Raw genomic sequence first — 18,558 nt, forward strand, 5'->3', positions numbered from 1 at the left:
TTAATAAGCCATTTTCAACAACAATGCTAAATGAAAGCTAATGCGAGGACTTAAAGAGAGCATTTTAAGAGCAATGCTAAAAGAGGCCTTAATGAGCATTCTTGCGGTGCTGGATGCCAAATTGTTGTTAGCGCATGAAGTTTTGGTGTTTAACTCTGCAAGATTCAAGGATCAACATTTTGACAGAAGCACGTCAAAATTTATGCCAAAAGTTATTGATTCAAGAGAAAGTAGCAAAAAACTATGAAAAGCAAGCAATTCTCAAAGTACTTTTCATTAGTTATATGATGATGGAGAAATTCCTCTCATACAATCTTTTTAGTTATATGTAAGACAAGAACCCACGCATGAAAAGCCCTGTAGCATACCCCTTTCGCTCAATCCTAAAAATCTTCTTTTGACTGACCAAAGCTTGTCCATGAGTCAATGCACTGAAAGAATGCTTCTTCTAACCAATTGATTAGAATTGAGTTATGGCTCAGTTAGGACCTCAACAGCTCAAGTACATGACTTTCCGCAAAGACTCTTCCGATTCCCTGCGCAATCCATTTGAAGTTGCAGCTGAGGATTGAGAAGAGAGCTTCTTGGCCTGTGAAGCTGACCTGACATGGTTCCTGGCATGCCGGAGAGCTGACCTTACAGTGTAGTTCCATCTTCAAATACCTTGGTCTTTTAGTGCCTTCACAGCTTCAATACTAGCTGGCCACAATCCACACTCTGCTAGTTGAACTCATCTTTGAAATACTCTAACACCAGCTCTTGAACACTTGTCTAAATATAGAAGATTTTGTGCTTTTTTTTTATGGATAAGTGAAGTGGAGTGGCTTATATATATAGGGTGGGGAATTGGGATGATAATTAATAATTGTTGGATGGATCAGAAAAAAAGAGGCAAAATCTTTGGGTAGAAACTACCGGCTATATTGCTCTCGTTCGTGGGTTTGAGGGGTTGCAAAGGCAATGCTTTTCTTTTTCCGATTGGTGGATGTCTGGATGGGACGCATTTGGAACAATATGACTCATGTTAAAACCAATTGATGACATCAATTAGACGGCGGCAAAAATGGGATTTTTTTATTATATTTAATTATTGACAATTAAAACAATGGGCCAGTGGGCAAACGGTATATCCTTCATAAATTCCATCCAAGCCTTTAGTGTGGGAGTCCAAGCCACCTGTTTTTCTTTAACTATTTTTATTATTATTTTTTTTCTGTTCTTTTGCTTTTCTCTCACCCTCTCTCCCGTTGGCAAGGGCAGCTAACAGTGGCTAGGGCCGGGTTGGCTCAGCCAACACCACAATGGCCGGTTGGAGACACATCAAACACTGTCGAATAAGTTAGTTTTCACTAACTCGATCTCTTTTTCCTTATCGGATCAATGATGACAAAGACAATTATGGGTCCAAATATAATCTATTAATGTGACATCAGTTGGATCAAATCTGACAAAATAGATTCGATTTGACCATTATGGGCGTTAATTGACTTTTGATCACGCAAAAAGATAAAAAAAAAAGAGAAAAAAATTTTAAAATAATATTTTTTAATTATATTAATAACCACCTTATCTCGCATGTGATTTGTTAGAAGTTGTGAAGATAAATTAAATTTTAATTTATTATTTGAGATGAAAGTTAATTGTTGTAATTTTTATCATTAATTATAAATTTTTAATAGAAGTTACATAATGATTAGTTGATAAAAATTATAATTAATAGAGCATTTAAACTTTATTTATAAAAGAGGTTTTGGCTTGTGATTTAGTGTTAAAATATTAAGAGTGAAAGTGAGAAGTAAGATAAAGAAGAGATAGAGAGAGTTAAAGAGCTCATGCAAAATATAAAAAGTAAGAGATAATTCTTCTCTTTTGTAATTTTTATTTTCATCATAATAAAATTTCTGTAATGATTTTAAAAGTAAATATAGCTCTCATATTGAAATTGAATCACTATAAATTTTTAAGGGAATTTAGTTCAGGAGAATATAAGATTTTTTCCTAAAATTTTACTTTTTGAAATGTGATTATCACGTTTGGTTCATGGTTATCTATTCCTGAGAGTACTCTAAGATTCTTAAAAGTGTCAAAATGTCCTAAAATCATAAATCCACCTCTCCCTCTGCTTTTTTAAGATTCCGAAAAAAAAGTTTATTTATCCTACATTTGACCTCACTAATAAATTTTTTCAACCTATTTTATCTTTGAAAATCAACATAATTACATGATAAATAAAAACCCAATCTGATATGAAAATGGGCATTCATAATCACACGATTGGGCAAAGGTATAATCCTAACTACACGATTAGACACCTAACACATGATTAGACACTTAATATATTACATATAATAAAAATAATGTTTTTTAAAGAATAAACATAGTAGATAATTATAATTTTATGTTTTTGAATTTTTTTAATTTTAGAAAGCACTACACTTGTTATACTTTAAACATAGTAGACCAATTAAAATACTAACAAAATAATATAGATATTTTCATATCAATGATATTTATAAAGTGAAAAACATAGTAATTGATGTAATTTTAAAAAAATATTTATGATACTTAAAAACGTAGTCATTGCTCACAAATACCACATTTATTAGTTTAAAAATTAGTTGATAATTTATTAAAAACCACTTTTTTTTGTTTCAAAATGTAGTTGATAATGACTAAAAATTTTAGATTTATAAATTGTTTAGATTATATATATATATATATATATATATATATATATTAGAAATATAGTTTTTGAAACATAAAGACCACATTTATGATATAAGAAACGTGTGGTCAAATTGTGTATAAAAAAAAAGGAAATAAAAGGGTTGAATGAAAGGTTTGTAGATTCGACATCTTGGCAGTAAATAAAGGTTTGGTGAGGGGTTCGATGATGTTCTTTGAAAGTTTTTTTTATTAATTTTTATATAATATATAATATATATAATATTAATATATATATATATATATATATTAAAAACTACATTTATAGTTTTAGATACATAATTCTTGTATAATTTCTTTCCAATAAAAAAACTATGTTTTTACTTACAAAAATGTAGTATTTGTATTTTTTTTTTTAATAAAAGACTACATTTTTATTTTAAAAAATATAGTCTTTGCAAATTTTTTTTCTAATTAAAGACCACGTTTCTACTTTCATAAACATAGTGGTTGTAAAAATTTTTTTAATTAAACACTACATTTTTTATTTTGTTATTTATATATATTTTTTGAAATATATATATATATTCTTTGTTTGTAATAAAACAACTTATTTTCAACATTATAAAAATGAAAACTTTTTTTTTTATTTTGATTGTTTAATGGTTGTCACATGTTTAATTTTAACAACATAATAGGCAGTTGAAATATTGGTCACGTATTATTTACATGTAATGAAGGTCATTATAATAAAATGTTTTTATTACTTAATCTAATTTTCTCTCAAACCAAACATAAGAATCTAATATTCCCATAACATGAAGAATCATCTATTATCAGGGATTCACACTTATTTGAGAATCAATTTGTCTCCCAAAATCTAAAATTTTAGGAACCAAACACCTCCTTAATGTTTTTTATGTAATTTTTTTTTTGCATATATTATCGTTTTAAGTTCGTGGGACAAGTGCTTAATCACCAATAATTGGTATTGAAGCTATAAGGCTAAAGTTTTGTCATAGGTGATATTGTTCAAGTACAAGGCACTATTCACATATATGGTACTATTCATATATACGAAAATTTAGTTATATGGATAAATACGATTCTAGGAGTTTTGTCTAAGAAAATATGGTTTTGAGTGGGATTGGTTGTGACCCTTCCAATATTTTTTAGAAACCTACATAGTAGGAGTATTATTCACAATGTACTATATTTCGTATGCTTTATAGTCTATAATTTCATGATATGAAAGTAATGGCCAACAAAGAAAGTGTAGTATATGGAGTCAATAAATTTGATAGTACAGATTATTCTTTTTGAAAAATGCAAATGAAAGATTATCTGTTCGATAAAAAGCTATATTTACCACTTCTGTGCATGAAACTAGAAAATATGTTAGATGAAAATTGGAAGCTCTTTGATAGACAAGTGTTAAGAGTTGTTCGACTAACACTGTCAAAGAACGTAGCTCACAATGTAGCCAAGAAGACATTGATTGTAAATTTGATGAACGTTCTCTTTAATATGTATGAAAAACCTACTGCAAACAATAAAGTTTTTTTCATGAAGAAACTATTCCATTTGAAGATGGTTGAAGGTGCTTTAGTGGCATTGTATCTCAATGAGTTTAACACAATTGTCAATCAATTGACTTTCATTGAAATTGATTTTGTTGATGAGATTCACGCCCTAATTCTTCTGGCATCCCCATCAAATGGCTAGGAGCCCATGATGGTAGTGGTTAGTAACTCTATTGGTATTGTTAAATTAAAATTTAATGATGCTAGAGACTAAATTTTTATTTAAAAAATTTGTAGAAATGACTTTGGTGAAGCAACGACATCGGTTATTGCCTTAAATCTTGAGAATAGAGGTAGAGCAAATAACATAAATTCTAATTGAAACAAAAGACGATCAAAGTCCAAAAATGGAATAAGTAATTTCAAAGTTAATGGAATATTGAGTTTTAGAACTATGAAAAAATGAGCCATACAAAGAAACAATGCTAGGCCCAAAAATAAAAAAGAAAAAACAAAAGAGATGCTCAAATGTTGTCATTGAAGAAATGAATGATGCACTGTTCTTATCTGTTGATAGCCCAATTGACTTTTAGATTTTAAACTCCGGAGCATTTTTCCATATTATTGCTCACCGTAACATGATGAAAAATTATGTTGTTGGAAATTATGAAAAGGTTTATCTAGTTGATGGAAACTTTTGGGTATTGTTTGTATGTATAAAATTCATTTGAAAATGCTAAATAGTATGTGTGAAAGATTTAAAAAGTGAGGCATGTATCAAATTTGATGCGTAACCTGATTGTGATAGCATAGCTAGATGATGAAAGGTTTAATATCACAAAAAACGCTATGGTTATTAATCAAGGAACCAAAACAAGGACTCTATATGACCACAAGTTGTGGAAATACAGTAGTGACAATTGATGTTGATGTAAACTTAAACTTATGGCGTTGCAAGCTAAGCATATGGGCAAAAAGGGAATAAAGATATTCGTATCAAAAGAAAAACTTCTTGGATTAAAATCTATTGAACATCAACTATGTAAAAGTTATATTTTTGGAAAAAGAAAAGTGTTACCTTTTCAAAAGCTAAAAGGGAGTTTAAACAAAAAAAAAATAGAGTTGGTCCATTCTAACATATAAGGAATCAGTTATTTTCTGAAGAATAAATCCAATGTGTTTGAGGCATTTAAAAGGTGAAAAGCCATGGTTAAGAATGAAACAAATTAATCTAAAAATGAAATATTTGAAGTCCAACAAAGGAAAGAATAATTGAACAATAATTTCAAACTTTATTATGCCAAGAATGGGATCAAGATGTTGAAAATCATTTCGTGGATACCTTAACATAATAGAGTAACTGAAAGGAACAATAAAACCTCAAATAAGCATGCAAGGAATATAAAAATTCATGTAGAGCTACATAAAGAATTTTGGGTAAATGCAGTCAACACTATTACTTTCTTGATCAACAAAGGTCTTTCAGTATCTTTGGATAGCAGAATATCATAAGAAGTTTAAAGTGGTAAAAAGGTACAACTTTCATTTTTAAAAGTGTTTAAATGTCTTACCTATGTCTATATTGATGATACTACTAGAAGTAAACTTAATCGAAAATCTAAAAAATGCTATTTCATTAGCTATGAAGACACTAAGTTTAGTTATCATTTTTGGGATGATCAAAATCGAAAAATTATCAAAAGTAGAAATATGATCTTTAACAAGTAGATTCTGTATAAAAATAGGCTAAACGAGATTTCACAAATTATAAATTTTAAAATGAAAAAATTGAGGTAATTCATTTGAAAAACTTTCTAATGAATGATTTATAATAAAATGCTCAAGAAACTCAAGTAGACACACCTATTGAAGAATAAGAGAATATAGTCTTAGATGTTAGTCAATCCACTCCAACAGTAGAACTTAAAAAATCTTCAAAGACAATCAAACCACCATAGAGATTTTCTCCCTCATTGAATTACATTATTTTAATTGACAAAGGTGAACTAGAATGTTATGAAAAAGCAAAACAAGTTAATGATTCAATCAAGTGGGAGCTAACCATAAAAGATGAAATGGATTCATTAATGATGAACCAAACATAGCTCTTAGTAAAATTACTAGCAGTAAAAAAAACATTATAGAATAAAATGGATTTACTTGATAAAAGAAAAACATGATGGTAGCAAACGATATAAAGAAAAGCTAGTAGATAAAGGCTTTCAATAAAAGAAAGACATTGACTACATCGAGATTTTCTTTTTAGTGGTTAAATTGGCCACAATCATAACTATGCTTAGGCTAGTGGCAAAAAAAGATATGCACTTGCTATAGATAGACATAAAAATAGCTTTTTCTTTACGATAACCTAGAAAAAGAGATCTATATGTAGCAACTCTAAGGTTTTGAGGTCCAAGAAAAAGAGAAAATGATGTGCAAGCTTCTGAAAAGCCTATATGGTTTGAAACAAACTCTTAGACAATGGTATAAGAAGTTTGACAACTTCATGTGGAACAATGGTTTTTTTTAAGTGTCAAGCAAATCATTGTTATTATATCAAAAAGTTTAATGGCTTTTACATTATACTTTTGTTGTATGGAGATGATATGTTCATTGCCAAAGCAAGCATACAAGAAATTGAAAAGTTGAAAAGAAAGATTCTAAAGGAATTTTCAATGAAGGATTTGGGCGTTACAAAATATATTCTTGAAATGAGAATCACTAGTAATAGGGAAGGTCTTAAACTATCACAAAAAGAATATATAAATAAGGTGTTTTACAGATTCAATATGGATAAAGCAAAACCTGTTAGCACTTTTTTGGCAAGTCATTTCAAATTGTTTAGAAATTAGTCACCCACATTGAAGCAAGAAAAAGCTTTATGGCTAAAATAGCTTATGCCTCTATTATTGGTAGTCTTATGTATGCCATGGCATGTACCAAATTGAACATATCATATGGAGTAAGAGTTATGACCAAATATATGAGAAAACTAGGAAATCATTATTATGAGGCAGTTATGTGGATTCTCATATACTTAAAAGGTACAACAAATCTAGCTCTGTGTTTCAATAATTCAAACTTGAGATTACATGGTTATGTTGATACCAACATGGTTAGTGATATAGATAGTAGAAAGAGTACTACTAGTTATGTTTACATGTTGGGTGGTACAACAATCAGTTAGGATTCAAAGTTGCAAAATATAGTTACACTTTCTACTACTGAGGCAAAATATGTTGTAGTGATAGGCTAAGAAAGAGATGATATGATTGCAATCTTTCTTGGATGAACTTAGTCACAAGTTTGATAGAAGTGCATTGCATTGGGACAGTCAGAGTGCCATTCATTGGGCAAAAAATCCTATCTATCATGATAGGACAAAGCATATACAAGTTCGATATCGCTTATAAGATCAACTTTAGAACATAGTGTCTTAGTACTTAAAAAGATTCAAGGGAATCAGAATCCAACTGATACTTAAACAAAAATTGTAATAACTGAGAAACTGAAGTTGTGTGCAACTTCAATTGAACTTTTTTACTTAAGAATGAGAAGTCGCGACTACTACAGGAGGAAATAGTTGATAATGAATTAGTCTCCAAGTAGGAGATTGTTAGAAAATGTGGAGACAAATTCAATTTTTATTTATATTGGAGATGAAAGTTGGTTATTGTAACTCTCAACATTAATTGTAAATTGTTAATAGGAATTAGGTGATAATTGATTTATAAAAGTTGTAATTAATAGAATGCTTGAACTCCAATTATAAAATGGAGCTTTAACTTGTGCTTTAGTGTAAAAGTATCAAGTGAGGAAGTGAGAAGTAAGAGATAGAGAGAGCTAGAAAGCTAAAAAGTTAGTGCAAAATATAAAAAATAAAATATAGTTCTTCTCTTTAGTAATTTTTTATTTTTATCGTAATAAAATTTCTACAACAATTTTAAAGGTGGACACAATTTTCATATTGAAATTGAATCACTATAAATTTTTAATAATTTTTGGACAATATATTTTACATATATTATCGCTTTCGATTTGCAGGATAGACACTTAATCCCGAACATGATTCATGTAGCGTCAATTTGCATTTAATATCAGAAACAACTGGTTTCGCATATGAAATAACTAAAACGATTCACGTTTTGTTAATTAGAAATTAAATTTTTTTTTAAGATTGAAGACAAAAATGATATTTAGCCCGGAAGAAAGAATTAAAGAAATTCTTTTATCAGTCCTTGTACTAAATTAAGCAGGAAGTTGATAGTAGTTCCTCAGCTTGTCAAGGAAAAAAGAAAAGTTGATATAGAGAGAATTAGAGAATTAAGTGAGAAACAATGTTGAGAGCAGAAGTAATTAATTTATTATCATCCCAAAAAATCCATTTCAGACAGCTTTTCATATATAGAATTACAACTATCTATACAGTTTAATTTCATGATATTGAAACAATCATATACAAATATCTTTCATTTCTTGCTGTAAGGACGAGCAATTAGGCTCCAAAATTCCTTGAGAGTAAATTTCTCTGAAGAATAAAACTTTTCACGCGCCAAATTTCTCAGAAGCACTCGGAAACCTGTTCTTCTATCGGTCACCATTTGTTATTTAATTTGTTCAATTGGGACCCAAACAGCTCAAGTACATGACTTTCCTCAAGGATTCCTCTTTTTGTTTCATCTTCTCATCTATCAGTTTGCTTGAAACCATTGCAGATGATGAAGAGGACAACTTGTTGGCCTGAGAAAACGACCTGACCTGGTTTTTGGCATGCTGATGAAGTGATGTCATGGTATAGTTCCATCGGCAGAACCCTTGATCTTTTAAGGCCTCCACGGCTGCAATACTGGCTGCTACCACCCATGTTCTACTTGTTGAACTCATCTTTAGCGTCGCAAAGACTGTTTTCTTTTACACTATGTTTGAGAATGCTGTTTTATTTTTTTTTTTAATGAACAGAGATGCAAAACCTCTTTCTTATATAAGGGTTGATGCTGCGGCTGGCTATGGCTGTCACCACTTACCAGTTAGCAGTGGTTTTGGGTGTGCAAATGCCAATGGCATTCATGAAATTACTTCACTGACCTTTTAGGAACGTTGGCTTTATATAATAAATGGGGATAAATTTGGGTTTTCAGCAACGATCGTTTTTTTTTTTCCCAAAAGTATTATAGTATCGTATCATACTAGAGAAATTGTGACAAAGCAAACATGTCGTTTGTCAATGCGCACGCAGTTTTGCCTTGTCTAAAATACAGTTAAGCCGGGCGTATTGGAATCAAAACCGCTATGTTATCTTGAAAGGAATGGCTGAAAAGCATTATGGTGCCTGCTTGTCGACTAAGGAATTAATTTCCAAAACTTTGGCATTTCTCAGATGTAAAATTAATCATATTAAAGCTTATACAGTTGGAGGCAAAAAGGTAAAGCTTCTTATTATTTTGTATACTTCTTCATCTATATAATTTAATTATTACTAGGTGAAATTAAGATTAACAGACGTCAAAAACTAGTGCTTACTTTCCCGTTTTCTGTTGTTTTACTTTGGTTAATTTCAGGCAGTCAAGCTTGATATTTGCCTCCTGTTTGCCTCGTTAAACTAAATTTTACCATGATAAATAGTACATTTATGATCTCATCTCATCTGCCTAAAAATGCTAAAACAACACATCACAAAAAATGAACGTTTTCTACTATTGTACTGGTTAATTTACATCTATTTACTGTTTTCTATTGTAAATCATGATCATTCAAGTTTCTTCTGCTCCTAAATGTACAAAAGATTACGAGCCTTTTCGACGTGTCTATTAATTTTTAATTCTTGAGTTGAAAATCAGACATCATGAATGTACAAGGGGACAGTGTATATCATGTACTCGGTTTCCATATGTATGGTATCTTACACCTCTAGGAAACCAAATTGGAAATTTCCATTGATGAGTTTGGCTTTCCACTATGAAGAATTTAAGGATCTCCACACAATATTTCAAAAAAAAAAAAAAAAAAAAGAAAAGAAAAGGATCTTCACACAATGCATAAAATAGCAAACAAAATTAAGAGCCTGATTATGTGTAAAGAATCTTCTTTATCCTTATTTATCGACATATCAACATGCCCAGTTGCCCACCGTGTGACGGTGAGAGATCCATGATTTACCGTATAACCAACAGAAAGAAAACAAGTTGACAAAGTTACTCTCTTTTTTCTGATCAAAAGAAAAGGCTTTCCTATACAATTTCATATTTCCTCTCGTCATTTTGAACGACTAGAAATCGAACATACTACAACCTCTGCTTTATCAAAAATAAAATGAACATCAGTGTCAGTAAGGACCCCAACAGCTCAAGTACATAACTTTCCTCAAAGGCTCCTCAGCCTGCTTTGTTTTTTCATCTGTAATTTTGCTAGAAACAATCGCAGAAGAAGAAAGCTTCTTTGCCTGAGTGAATGATATAACATTATTCTTGGCATGTTGGTTAAGTGACCTAATTGGATGATTCCACCTGCAAAACCCTTGGTATTTCAAAGCCTCAACAGCTCCAATACTTGCTGCAACAATCCACGCTCTGCTTCCTCCACTTGAAGCCATCTTCAACTCAAAAAATTTATTGTTTTTTCTGCTCTTTATCTTGTTTAGCTTCTTGTGTCTTGGTGAGGTGTTACACTCGATGCTTAATTTGGATAGCTGATGGAACGCCGAGGAGGTATTATAGAGAAGGTGAGATATTATATGCCGATAGCACTTTGATTTTGTTTAATCAGGAGAACTTTTTGTCCCTAGTGATCCTTTATATATAACCGCTGGAATTAGATACTACACAGAATGAGAGTGGTTTACTGTTTTTGCTTTTTTTTTTTCCTGCCAGCTTCTATCGAAAAGAAATAAAGTGGGGTTGATCCAATGTAACGTCATCTCAATAGAAAGTGATGATCATCAATTTATCATTGTTGACATATAACAACCGCCCCCAGTTTGTTGAGTGCTTTTGGCTTTTCACTCAAAAACGTTGGCCGAACTTAGTTTCTTGGGAATGGGAATGGGAATTTGGGATATGTTTTGCAGGTTGACACTGCTGCTGCTTTCAGAGCAGGAAATGTTAGCATGTATTTTGTGTTTAAGTAACTGATATATTGACAACTAGCGGCTGTTATCATGATATATTTAAGTTAATTATAAGGCTCCATGCACAGTTGTGATAACACGCGGCAGCATGCGGGGGAAAGAAGCCATAACCTCAATTTTTATTTCAATTTTAACCTTACAAAAAGGAGGGTTATGTAATTTATGGTATGGTGGAAGAAGACTTTGCCGGAAGCCAAGATGGGCAATGGACATGATCTATCATAAAAAGGAAAGTAATTAGGGTACGTTAAAGATAGTATTCCGATTGAGACACGTTTCGATACTCAATACTCAAATCAATTAGGTACTTGAGAGAAGGAAATGAGTGACAGTGGTGAAGAGGTAGAGGATGTGGAGAATAGAGTGTTGCCAATGTATTACTTGTTTAGTTCAATGTTATTTTTGTATCATATAAACGATGACGTGACTAATTGAATTAATTATCGTGTGTTAAGCTTGCTGAGGTGACCACCAGATTTATTGTTGACGTTCAGTTAATGGTATAAAAAATAGCTTAGATAAAGCTAGTAAATTCATCTTACTTGATTTTGATGAAAGAAATATATAAATGGATGGCCTATGAAGGATGATATATATGTGCACATGCACTTATCATATTTGAAGGAGTGACGGGACCAAGATACTAATGACTCAGGCAATTGTGAATCGAAGGCGGTTAACAGTAGGAAATAGCTAGCCCCGGAATACAACCAATTTTAGGACGTTATCCCCGGCCGTATCTAAAACTAATATCAAGTGGCTTTGTATTTCCAGATGCGACTAATCAAAAGAAAAGGTTTTCACGTACTCTCTGTTGAAGCCCCCTACTTATAAGCTAAGAATTCATGGTGGACTGAAAACAAACTCCAAGTCTGAGGCTATCCCTATAGAAGGTTCCATACATAAGCTACAGGCCTACTGCGGGTAGCGTTAAGAATGAACTTAAGGCATGTGTGAGACTCAGAGGCATTCAGGGGCAGAAAGACCACAACTCTAAAGGGATCATTACTTGAGCCAAGCCTTATCATCAGGCCAATCCCAGATCGGAAACTGGAAAGTCTTCTCCGGTCTGATGGGTCTCAGGTACCAGAGAATCTGTTAAACAGGTTGGCTTACGGACCATTTGGATCCGACCGGAACATCAATGAAGTGAGATTTGATAACTTTTTTAAGCTCAAACGCAACATTTCGGTGTTTGGTTATCATCATTGCGGTGCCAGTTAATCACCGGAGGTTTCAGCTACAGTGAAAATAATTTACTCGCACCACACCTTTTTTTCTCAATTTTACCCCTATGATTTTTTTTTCCATTTTGCCTTAAAATTATAAGTTTACTTTTTTTCATTTTAATTTTTTATTTAAAAATATTGAAATAATTTTTTATTTAATATAATTAATATTTTTAATATTATATAATAAATTAATAAATAAAATCATATATAGTATATAATAAATAATATTTATTATTATTTTGATTGAAAATAAAAATTTTTATATTTTAAATATTATAAATAACATTAAAATATATATATAAATAATTCATCAATATAGTTTTAAAATAAAATCTTTAATAATAATTTTTTTATTATCATTTAATTACACCACTAATTTTACATTTCAAATATATATTATTAATATTTCTAATTTATCACTGTAATAATTAATTTTACTAATCTCATCAAAATTACTCTTTATTCACGAAAGATACAAAATTTAAGGGAAGATAAAAAGGCTGACGACATCATGCATCTTATCAGCCGGGGACTCATTTAGTGTCTCATCCGTACATGCACAGAAGCGAGGCCGTTTGAGCGCTCTTGTTTTCTGTTTTTTTTTTTCTTTTTTTCTTTTTTTTTTTCTTTGAGTAGTTTGACTAGTTGTACTGTAACCTGCCGTGTGGGTTATGATCTAAAGAACTGTTACGGTAACTTTCTCTTTAAAGCTGTTAGATTAATAGGTATTTCATTGCTCATAGTTATTTATATATAGTCACAGTCTCATAGCTAGCATAGATACCGTATGATTTAAGTTTCCAGGGACAAAAAAATGTATTAACAAAGATCGCAAGTTAACGATGATTAAGGGGTAATCTAATCAAGGATTAACGTCCCGTGATCTCATGTATGTCTTTTATCCAATCACAAGAGGCCTACACATCGTATGAATTCCAAGTATGAAGTTCGTAAAGAATATTTAATTCACACGTTTCATTAATTTTGCTTCTTTAATTCCATCTGCACTCAGTTTAAGTTAGATATTTGTGGCCCTCGCTAACTAAAATATTATGGGCAAACGAATCTGCTTTTGACTCATTAAATGATACGATATCCAAATACAGTATGATACTATAGGACATGAACAGGGGAAAGTATCTTGCTATTAACGGGAAAGGACACACTTAAGTCTTACAGATAGAGATTATGGAAAGAGAGTGGGAGGGAAATGTAGAGGGAAAAAAAAAAAAAAACCTACATAGAAGTCGAAAGACTAAAATAACTTTTTTTTTTCTTTACATAATTCGGTAAGCAAAAGTGTCTTAATCAGAGGCATTGCATTTTTTTTTCTAAATTCAAATTTTTAAAATACAATTTATTACCGTTGATATTGAGGTGAGATTTCATGCAAATTCAAGTTGTGAAGTTATTTTTGTTAAGTAAATTTTCATTATTACTGATTTTTTTTAATTTACAAAAAAGAATTATTTTCAAACATGACAATGGTACCTTACAAATAGATATTCGAAATTATTTGATTCTATTAAATAAGATAAGGATATCTTATAATCGAATTAGATTAAAGTTTGAGTAATAGAATTATTATTGTTACCTGATCAAGTAATAATTTTATGATACTCATTATTTGAACTCGATTATAAATAATATTTTTAATATTATATATATTTTTATAAATTATTTGTTATTAATATATTTATTAAATATTTTAATTATGAATTTTAACTTTAATTTATTTTTTATAACTGAATTTTAATTTGTTAATTAAAATTTTTTTATAATATGTATTAAAATTGATTTTAGTTTTAAGTTTGAAAGTCATATTTTAATTTAATAAATGAATATTTAATGAGTTTGAATAATTAAAGTGAATTTTTTATTTATATGACTAAGATTCTAATAATAAAAATAAAAATTTTTAAATAATTATCACATTCATGTTTATTGATAAATAATTGAATTCAAATAAAAATATTAAAAACAATATATACCATTTATATCCTCTATATAAATATTATAAATTTGCATCAAAGGTTTTCATGTATCAATCATATGACATGTCACGTGGTAGCCTATTGATTTTTATTATTTTTTATTTTTTTGTGATGGGCTCAACCAATTTTTTAAAAATTTTTAAAGGGTATAAAGTTCCCATCCTTTTTTGTTTTTTAAGGTGTAGGATCCAATTTTTTTTTTATTTTTTAATTGATAAAGCTTATATTTAAAAGAAAATTTTTGAAAAGATGTGGGGCCATAATTTTTAAATTAATCCTTTGATTTAATTTTTTTCTCCCATTTTATTATATTTAATAGTTGAAAAAATATATATTTTTTAAAAAAATTTTTGTGTGGCTTACTTATATCAAATTTTTTTTCCTTTTTTTTTTTGCTTCTTTCTTTTTTATTTTTTTATTTTTAAAATTTTTTTTTTAATTTTATTTTGTTATCAAGAGTACAAGACATTTTTTTTTAACTTTTCTTTTTTTTAACATACTTGATAAATATTTTTTTATTTCAATTTTTTGTGAGACCTATTTTATATCAATAATATACAACATGTCAAGTCATTTGATTTTTATTCATTTTTTATTTTTCTTTATTTTTCTATTATCTTTTTCAATATTTAATATATTTTTTTATATTTTGACTTTTTTAATATTGGCCACTTGATATTATTATTAAAAACATGTATAATAATAACACACTAAGCCTCGTATCTTATACTACGGGTCAACTATATAAAAAATTAAATAAAAAAATCAAATAGGTTATAGTTTAAATTTTCGTGCACCACTCATTTTTATTAGGATCCACATTTTCATCTAATTTTTTAACTACCATATCATTTTGTATTACTTACATTCATATCTTTCGTAATATACTTCTGGATGTTTTGATTTTTTCTATATCTAAAGACTCAATTCTCCTAATCGATGCACATATAGGCCTACATTTTATATTTCTAAACTATCACAAATGAACTTCTCTCATATTTTTTTTTAATTTGGACTATCCTTAATTTTTCTCGAATCTCTTTACTTATGATTTTGTCTCTTCTAGTTTTACCTCATATCCATCTAAACATTCTTATCTATGCTACATTCATTTTCTTTTCATATTGTAACAACATATGTTTGATTTTTTTTATTTTTCATTTTTTAATTTGATCATTTTTAAAGAAACTTATATTAGTTGATGTGTTGGCTTTGCATCCGAATTTTATTTTTTTTGCATTTTTTTTAGTTTTAATTTTTTAATTTATAATATAAAGTTTTTGATAAAAGTTCACCATTGCTGATATCACTTATGAACTTTTTTTAAAATTGTTGTCTTTTTTTTAAGGTTTTTTCTTTTTTTTTTTTTGTAAATTAGATCATTTTTTATTTAAAAAAAAAAAACAACGAATGTATATATGTGGTGCCTAATTCCCTTTCTTTTTCTTTTTCTTTTTCCTTTTCTTTTTTGTTTTTAGTTTTTTAATTAGAAGCATTTCTCAACAGAATAAATTGGTAAATAAAATTTTGTAGACAAATGTCAATGTAAGTGTATATGACAAAATACCCATATTCGATGGATTTTGATTTTTCTGGATTCATTAGATGTATTTTTTTTAAAAAAATTGAGATTGAATTGAGTTCTTTTTTCAAAAATTCAGGTCAAGTCGAAAACGATTTTAGGGTACTTTATCTTGTCGAATATATAAATATATTTTTTATTATTCATTTCATTTTATATTTTTATTTATATATCAATAAAATTATTATTTACAACAAATTGTGTTGGTTGATAAAGATGTCATAAAAATTTATATTCTACAAGTTTGATCAATCCTAATTAGATAAAAGGCTAATTTTTTTTAGATCAAGGTTAACTTGAAACATGTTTTTTTTTTTTTTTTTATAAAAAAAATAAGAGATCAAGGCGAAAGCATCTTTAAGATATTATGTCCGGACTAATTTTAAAATATATAAAAAAGTATATATTTTATTATATATTTATTTTATATACTATATTAACAAAGTGATTATTTAATACTTTAATTTAAGGAATTAATATTTTAAACTTAATAAAAGTGTTCATATGGCATCCTCTATGAGATCTTATTATTTTTATTTTTTATTTTCCTTTTTATTTTTTATCTTTTTAAAAATTAAATAGCTTTCATAAATAAAAAGACCAATCGAAATAAACACATGTTATCCCTATTTGTTTTTTTTTTTACTTTTTATTTTTTTTAATTGTATGAATTTTATAATAAAAAATCAATTAATTAAATATAACAAACAAAAAAAAAATTAACTCACTATTACGTGCGTGTTTTGTTGGTGGCATGAGGTGGGGTTCAAGAACTTGACCGGACATGAGAAGACAAATAAAAGCAATTTTTTTTTGAAAAAACATCAAAATCAATGAGTTATTATCAATATTTTTTAGGACATGATTGGTCACCAAAAAAATTTATCATTTTAATAAAATATTAAAACAAATTTTAAAATTTATTAAAAAGATATTTTTTTCTATGAAAATAGAGTTGAGTTCGAAAGTCAATTATGTGTAAAAAAGGATTAGTACCTTCATAATACCTATTAAAAATGATACCAATTGATTGCATGTTATCTAGGACGGTCAGTTCGATTAATTCAGTTCGAAAAATTTGAAAACCGATTTAACCAACTTAGTCTAAAGATAAAATCGAACCAACCGAATAATAATATAAAACTGAAAAATTGAACCAATTTAATCTTGTCAGTTTCGATCAATTTTTTCGATATAGTCGTTTTTTATTTCTTATTTCTTGTATTCAATTTTCAATGTAATTCGTATAGTTCATAAATACAAGCTTCATAAAATCTAAACATAAACTTCATAAACACAAGCTTTATACACAGTAAAATTAGTCTCAAGCTCTAAATTAGCGAGTAATACACAATACACAGTAAGTCTACATATCAAATAACATCAGTGAGCAACACATAAGCTTTTAAAGTCTAAGTGAATGAGCAATACATAAGCTTTAAATCATTGAGCAATACATAAGCTTTAAATCATTGAGTAATAGACACGTACTAAATTAGTGAGCAATACACAAATAAAATCTAAATACAAGCTTTATAAACTCTAAGTCTAACTCTTAAATAACATAAACACATACAATACATACCAAATTACAATCCATAAAGTTTAATTCTCAAACAACATTCAACAAGCAACAACAAACATCTTAACTAATTACAACACTTAAAATAGTTAAATTTCAAGTCTCAAACATTAATACCCAATAAATAGCAAGCAGCAGCGGGCAGTAGGTAGTAGGTAGCAGACAGCAGCAAGCAATGGGCAGCAACACCCTTTAAAATTTCAGCAATAAATAAATAAAAGCAAAAAACAATTCAATGAAAATTATTTCATTTAAAACTATCTGAAAGAAAAAGATTTAATTGTGTGGATCACATTCAATGTAAGTAATGCCAATATTACCTTAATTGATTAATAAACTTTACTAATCAATTACGGGGTCCAATCCAATCTTGGATAAATCTAAAAATACATAAAAAAAAAAAAAAATCAGCTTTAACTAAAAGATTTAAAGAAATAAGCATTGCAAAATAATGATATAAATAAAATAATTATCCAAATGAATCATGTCAAGTTGTTCCACTTTATCCTCTAAGGCATTTGGATCAAATCCGAAGCTTCACATAACCAAACTTGAGCACAAATAAGAGTTTGAACAAGTTTAGGAGTTAAAGAACTCCTATATGTGTCTAGCATACTGTCACCAGTGCTAAAAATAGATTTAGAAGTAACTATGGATATAAGAACGGCAACACATCACAAGCTAGATGGGAAAGGATAGGAAACCTACACCTATTAAGTTTCTTCCAAAAAAGAACATCAAAGTCCACCCTTTTCTTAATAGCATCAAGCTCCTCATTCAAATATTTATCCAACTATAATTTATTCTTTTCCCTACCTTATTGTTTCCTAAACTTTTTAAACCTAACCATAATAGCTT

General features: G+C 28.9%; 2 protein-coding genes and 1 pseudogene across 2 annotated transcripts; all 3 read right to left on the reverse strand.

The window, feature by feature from the left end:
- Window positions 1-258: 258 nt before the first annotated feature.
- Window positions 259-986, reverse strand: LOC111298609 (uncharacterized; annotated as a pseudogene).
- Window positions 987-8,310: 7,324 nt separating this feature from the next.
- On the reverse strand, window positions 8,311-9,123 carry LOC111298610 (uncharacterized). Its single transcript, XM_022893335.2, has one exon. The coding sequence runs from the start codon at window positions 9,069-9,071 to the stop codon at window positions 8,805-8,807; it is 267 nt and encodes an 88-aa protein (XP_022749070.1). The 5' UTR covers window positions 9,072-9,123; the 3' UTR covers window positions 8,311-8,804.
- Window positions 9,124-10,102: 979 nt separating this feature from the next.
- On the reverse strand, window positions 10,103-11,216 carry LOC111298611 (uncharacterized). Its single transcript, XM_022893336.2, has one exon. It carries the CDS (start codon window positions 10,774-10,776, stop codon window positions 10,510-10,512), a length of 267 nt encoding a protein of 88 aa, XP_022749071.1. The 5' UTR covers window positions 10,777-11,216; the 3' UTR covers window positions 10,103-10,509.
- Window positions 11,217-18,558: the final 7,342 nt, after the last annotated feature.

The sequence above is a fragment of the Durio zibethinus genome, chromosome 16 (assembly GCF_047325235.1).
Source record: "Durio zibethinus cultivar Kanyao isolate XHJ-2024 chromosome 16, ASM4732523v1, whole genome shotgun sequence".
NCBI classification, from domain to species: domain Eukaryota; kingdom Viridiplantae; phylum Streptophyta; class Magnoliopsida; order Malvales; family Malvaceae; genus Durio; species Durio zibethinus.

What these genes read in the sequence shown, in the direction of transcription:
- LOC111298610 (XM_022893335.2), bottom strand. Translation starts at nt 9,071, where the DNA reads ATGAGTTCAACAAGTAGAACATGGGTGGTAGCAGCCAGTATTGCAGCC.
- LOC111298611 (XM_022893336.2), bottom strand. Translation starts at nt 10,776, where the DNA reads ATGGCTTCAAGTGGAGGAAGCAGAGCGTGGATTGTTGCAGCAAGTATT.